General features: G+C 31.1%; 1 protein-coding gene across 1 annotated transcript; it reads right to left on the bottom strand.

Annotated features, from left to right (window-relative positions):
• Window positions 1-821: 821 nt before the first annotated feature.
• Window positions 822-5581, bottom strand: LOC136208375 (NAC domain-containing protein 90-like). Its single transcript, XM_065999221.1, has 4 exons — window positions 5327-5581; window positions 4223-4357; window positions 3873-4045; window positions 822-1321 (listed from the first exon to the last, which is right to left on the bottom strand). The coding sequence occupies exons 1-4, from the start codon at window positions 5490-5492 to the stop codon at window positions 1043-1045; spliced, it is 753 nt and encodes a 250-aa protein (XP_065855293.1). The 5' UTR covers window positions 5493-5581; the 3' UTR covers window positions 822-1042.
• Between the last annotated feature and the right edge of the window lie 1252 nt (window positions 5582-6833).

Raw genomic sequence — 6833 nt, 5'->3', positions numbered from 1 at the left:
CGTGTGACTTAAGCCACACGATGTGTGGTCGTAAAACACAAGATAAAATTGTGTAAAAGAGTCCACACGACTTGTAAACCTAGTCACACGTCGTGTGGAATAGATTTTCAAGAGCCAATTTGTACACGACTCAAAGATTCGGAACAACCAAAACACCCAAACAAGCACCAAATAGGACCAATAACTCACCCCTTGAGTTTAACACATCAAATGTTTGCTTTAAAGAAAACTTTGATATCATATCAAATAATTATTTAATCCAAAAACTTAAATTGATTGATAAAACTAAATATAATTTTATTATTATTTTTAGGGTTAATTACAAATAACCACCCTGTAGTTTGGCCGATTTCCAAACCTTTACCCTTGGTATTTTTTTTACAAACGCAACCCTGTGGTTTGTAAAATTTTGCATTTGAGTTCACTTTGCCAGAATTTGATCGATAACGATTTCAAAATGAAAATTTTCAAGAGTTAAATGATATTTTAAGCAATTTTAATTCTTCAACTTTTTAGGTTTAGGGTCATTTAGGTGTTGTTTTTTATGAGAGAGAAATATAATGTTTAGAGAGAGAAAACTCCAAACATGACGGTTTTGAAAAATTAAGAATATTGTGCCATAGTAAATATGATGCCAAACAAGTTTAATTTTTGAAAATTTTCATTTGGAGGTCGTTATCGACCAAATTTGGCAGGGTAAAAAAACATGTAAAATTTTGCAATTATAGTGTTGTGTTTGAAAAAAAAATACCACCGGTACCGGTCTACAAATCAGTCAAACTACAGGGTAGTTATTTATAATTAACCTTTATTTCTAACAGCTCCCCAAATCAATATCAACCTTGAAATTAACTAATTAGTTATCATAATATATGTGTATTAAATGTTTGTATGTTTCCATTATTCGGAATTGGTTTTTATCTTTTAACTCTAACCAACAGATAGAAAGTACGATAAAATTTCGAAACTACTACTTTTAATAGAAAAATCAACTAGCGTTTACTATCTCCCCCAACAACAAATAACTAATAACAAACGAGTTCTAAAAGTCGAATTCATCCCAATTGTCCCAAAAGGGTTCACTATCAATAGACATAGGAAGAGTGGTATTTTCTTGGCTAAGATCGTGTGGTGATGAACTTAGTGGAGAGTTTGGTGCATCCTGTGCCGATGAAGATGGAAGATAATTTTGATGAAGATCCGACGGTGTTGCTTCGTCATGATCAGGTTGACTTCTAATCTCCCCTAATGGCCGTCGATCATATGCTCTTGCACTTTTTGATTTCTTGTACACCCTACACAGGCTCAACTCATGTCTTATCTGCATTTTGAATTCCAATATATTTTTCCATTAATCAACATTATACATCATATCTATAAGCAACACGGCAAGAAAAAACGTTATCATCAATAGAAATTTATAGACTATAATTATGTCCGATCAATGACACTTTTACTTACAATACATGTCTCAACATTTTTACTTACAACACATGTTTCTAGGTGATCTTCTATAGATTCTCAAACAGAACAAATTATTGTTCAGGAAACATGACGGAAAGTTTTCCCCACGTGTCATCAACAAGTACGTAGGAGATGAGGAGGTGGTTATTTCATTTTTGCAGAGTAGCGTTTAGCGTTTCAGTTCAAATCATAAAAAACATGGTGTTCAATTAGGTTTATACATCAACTTTTAGCTTTTTTTTTTTGATAGAAATAATAGCGTTTTGGAGCTTTTTCTAAATAGTTATTTATTTCACAAAACACATTCTTTAATGTTATTTTTATCTCTACAATATTATTGCCGAAATAACAAGGTTTTAATCCGTTCAATAAATTATTATTTTTATTTAGTTATTTAGATTAGTTTTATTAATTTATGTATTATATTTTTTTTTATAATTCATTTATTGATTAATTTAAAACATATCCATATTCGACATTTTACATATTAACCAATAACAGTTAATTGCAATTTTATCAAATATTAATAATTAATCAGCTAATAACAAATCACTAACATTAACAATAAATAGTTAACTGCAATAACAAATAATTACAACAACGACAACAGTTTTTAGCTAACAGCTGAAGAAAACATGTCCTAATAGTGGTGTTTGGTGAAAAGGGATTTGAAAGAGCTTATTGGATCTAAAAAAACTAATATTGAAAATGTTGGTTTTAGGAGGTTTTTCAATTAGGTTATTGCTCCATCTCTTTTAAATGACATTTTTATCCTTAATTACTACACTTTAACTCCAAATAAAGGCTTTATCATGTCATTGTTTGTCATTTTACACAAACAGCTAAGTTTTACTAAACAAATTTATACAATCAAGTTAATAGAAAATGTAATCAGACTAATACAATCACCTATCAGCTAAAAAGCTAACAGCTATTTACCAAACTGAGTATTTATTTAATTTCAACTGTTAAATTATGGTTCACATTTTAGTTGTTTAATATAATTTGCAACTTTTTAAAATTTAGAAACTAAATATCATGTTTAACTATAATGTTCACTACCCTAATATACAAATATCCCATGAATTATTAAAGTAATAAAGAAAAAACGTTTACATGTGACATTAATTGATTCGTGAAAAGTACTTTCAGATTTTTTCAAAAAAATTCACTTAGACCAATAAATAGAAAGTGTTAAATTAGAATTATGAAACAACTGCTAGTTGTTTTAAAAAACGATTAAATCAGTTAATATCTATTTCTTTCCAACAACAATAAATAGTAAACAAATAACATCAATATTAAATATCAACCATTAAACCAAATAAATCTTTATTTTTTTGGTAGGAACAAAAGAAATAAATCTTTATTTAATTAAGAAGAATTAATATAATACATTTTTAAAAATAAGATTTTAACTTTTAAATTGAATTTTTCCATATAGTCAAACCAAAATCTCACAAAAAAGACATGTAGCTTTACACGGAATATTCTGTCACTGCCTCAGTCAGTATGTCAAATCCGACGGATCATGAATATAATAAAGGGTAAATTAAAAAAATCTATTTTCTTACATTTTTTTCCATTACATGTTGATGTTTTTGGTTCAAAATAAGTTTTTTTTTTTCCCGACTCGAAGATGAATGAGGTTTTTCGTTTTTTGGTTACACATTTTATGAATTATATGTCCATGGTTTTTTTTTCCAAACGGTTTGAGGTTTTGTTTCGATCAAGAAATGGCTTAAGTTTTTCGCTTTGCTAAAAACAATAATTTTTTTTTGTTGACACTATTAAAATGATCGTTGACGATTTCAAAATTGAAAATTTTCTAAGAATGAATGATATTCTAAACACGAACACTCGATTTACAGAGACAACCCGACTGACATGATACGATTGACACGAAAATTATTTTTCTAGCATTTGTAACATATAAAACCATATGGAACATATATATGAGATAACACGATTTTGACACGAAACACGATCATTAACAGTCATTGTTATAGTACTAAAGGGCGGCCCGGTGCATTACGCGTCCCCGCTAAGCGAGGGTCCGGGGAGGGGTCCCACCACAAGGGTGTACTGGGGGCAAGCCTTCCCTTGCCAATTTTTTTTTGGCAAGAGGCCGCTCCCAAGAATCGGACCCGTGACCTTCGGTCACACGACAACAACGTTTTACCGTTGCGCCAAGGCTCGTCCTCCATTGTTATAGTACTATCAAACTAAAAAAATCCTCATTTTTAGCAAAGCGAAAACCTGAATCCCCATTTAGATAAAAATACCATAGACATACGATAAATTTTTTTACTTATTTACCCTATAATAAATTTACAATGAGACTATTAATGTCATCTATAATTCTATTTTACATGATTAATTAGTTTATTATTAATTAATAGACATACCATTAGAGCGGAAGAAGAAGAAGAAGAAGAGGAAGCATTGATATCTGCAGATTGAATAATGGATTTATACTCATTCATTTTCCAATCAGTTTTGATTCCATTAGGAGCTCTTCCTCTATAGAAGACCATGGTTCTTTTCATTCCGATGATTCGGTTATTCGAATAAATGTTACCTACAAATAGAGGTGGCAATTTCGAGTTATCATACCAAAATCATGTTATATGTTATTTATATGTTTCATATGTTTAATATATAACGATATAAATGTAAGAAAAATAATAATCCTATTTCAGTCAAATTATCTCTTGTAAATCATTTTATCGTGCCAGAAATTACATGCTACTCCTACCCGGAGATCCAGTTGCTTTCCAGTAGCCGTTTGTTGTTAGCCTATTTGGTCTTCCTCCTCTTGCTTCACTTTCTTGCCTCGGTACGAAGAAGAACCATTGTTCTTCATCCCTATTCGATAAATCTCCGCCCAATTCTGTATACAAACAATCCAATTTAATTAACTTCTCATGTTATTTAAATATAATATGAAATAATTGTGGAGTCAGAAACAAATACTCGGGGTTAATACTCAATAGACGAAAAAATGTCAAAAAATTATAGAACTTTTGAAACTCAGATATTTCCGAATTAAATTTTGTCAGTCATTCCAAATCCGCTCTAGATTCTAAATAAATTGAATTACTAACAGAAATTATATATTTAGCGACAGAAATATCCTACAATAGTTCTAGTTTTTTTTGTTATTGTTCCCTGAATTCGGGGCTGATGGCTCCTCTGTAACCCATGTCTCTCCATTCATGATAAAAAAACATTGGCGGAGGGAGGAGGTGCACCGGGTCCATTCCACCCGGCATAGGTGCATTCAGAATATCAAATTAGCAAGCGAAAATATTTAAATTTTATAAATAAAATTATATATATAATTTTTTCTCCGTCACTCGGACCACAGAATTCGCTATAGAATATTTTAAAATAACATGAAGCCCCACTTATTTTATTACGGAGCCAATTAAACCAAAGTTAACAAGGTTAAGCTAAAGTTAATAGAATTAAAGTAGAATAATATGATACGTATCAAAAATTGAATAGAAGACCGATAAAGGGATAGGAAAATGTGATTTTAATCGCATTAACCTTGATGATCATGTAATATTTGGTCATTCATCGTTAGATTTAGGTTTACTAACTAGATTTAATAAACTTAGATCTAACGATGAATAACCAAATTATTAATGTTCACGTGAACACCGTCGAATGAAAATGAGAAGAGCAAGTTTTCTTTTGTATAGAAAGATGGTTTAAGATACTGCAGTCATATCACAAATCCTCTTCTCTGACTCCGCAGCTGATAATTGTTGTTAATTATCTCTTTACTTATCATATACAATAATAATAAAAAATCATGAAATGAAAGAAGAAAAAAGAGGAAATGTATGCATACGTGGAAGTTGGCAAGGATTATGGTTATATATATCAAGAACAGGAATAATCCTGTCCATGATACGGTTAAGATCTGGTCTGTTGCCTTCAAGCTTGTTATGGAGATAGAAGGAAACAAGCTCTTCTTCTGTAGGATAGAAACGAAACCCAGGTGGCAAATCTTCCATCTCTCTAATCAATTATAATAATCTTAATTGAAGTTTTAATTAGCTTAATTAAAGCTAATTAAGTAGTAATTAATTAATTTCTTCTCTGGTTTCTCATTTATCATGTATATATATATATATAGGAAAGTGCAGAAGATGAAGAGGGGAGAGATGGAAGGAGTAAACGAGTAAAAGAGGAAAAAAAGAAGAAGAAATGGTGTTTTGCTTGGAAATTACTTCCAAAGAAAATCTCTGTTAGCTGCCACTATCCGTACATACTTCACATCAAATTTTATAGACTAAATAAATTTTTTTTTTTTTTTTTGACAACTAGACTAAATAATTTATTAGTCAGCATAGTTTCATTTTTGTAAGATACCATGTAGTCCTTATTTTGAAAAACACAGTACAGTAAAACCTCTATATAAATACTTTTGGGACCAGGCTATTTATATAACAATTGAGAGGTTATTACTAAATAGAGTTTGAGGTTATTACCAAGTTGGGACCGAGTTTTTTTATAACAAAATAGAGGTTATTCCTATATAGAGTATTCCTATAGGTTTTACTGTATAAAGTTAAGATGTAAAAATACATCTAATATTTACAACCAGAAGCAATTTTATTTTTAATGTTTAAAATTGTACAATTTTATCTCTAATTTTGGCGGCCAAGAACAATTTTTATCTCTAACGTTGATAAGTTGGGTCAATTTCAGACATTATTATAAACACATATATTTTGTTTCTTATTTTGCACCAATTACATATCGGTTGTTCTAAAAAAAGATTTCATATTTTTTATGATTTAATAATAGAATTGGATAGCAAATTACTCATTTGGTTGGCAATTACTCATGGATGTAGAGTGGGGAGGGGGCACCGACAATTACTCATTTGCTTTTTGCGGATGATGCCCTCTTATTTTTTCGAGCATCAATTGGGGAGTGTAGGGTTGTGAAGAGAATTTTGGAAGATTATGCTGAGGCGTCGGGTCAGGAAGTGAATTATTCAAAATCGGGCTTTATGTGTAGTAATAATGTTGCCTCTGAACTTCATATGGCTGTTTCGGCTTTACTTGGGGTGGACAAGCCCATTGATACGGGGGCGTTATTTGGGACTTCCGTCCTTGGTGGGTAGGAAAAAAAGGGTTATTTTTGCTCATCTTCGGGATAAACTGTGGAACAAATTACAACTTTGGAGGGGTAAAACAATGTCAAAGGCGGGGAAGGCGGCTGCTCAAGCTATTCCGGTTTATTATATGAATGTTTTCCTTTTTCCTGTTTCTACTGCTGATGAGTTACAAAGGATGCTCAACTCTTTTTGGCGGGGTTCGAAGAAGGAGGGTGAACGTAGTCTAAAC

This window comes from Euphorbia lathyris, chromosome 10 (genome assembly GCF_963576675.1).
Source record: "Euphorbia lathyris chromosome 10, ddEupLath1.1, whole genome shotgun sequence".
Lineage (NCBI taxonomy): Eukaryota > Viridiplantae > Streptophyta > Magnoliopsida > Malpighiales > Euphorbiaceae > Euphorbia > Euphorbia lathyris.
Note: the sequence above shows the minus strand (reverse complement) of the source record. Positions and strands in the feature narration are given on the sequence as shown.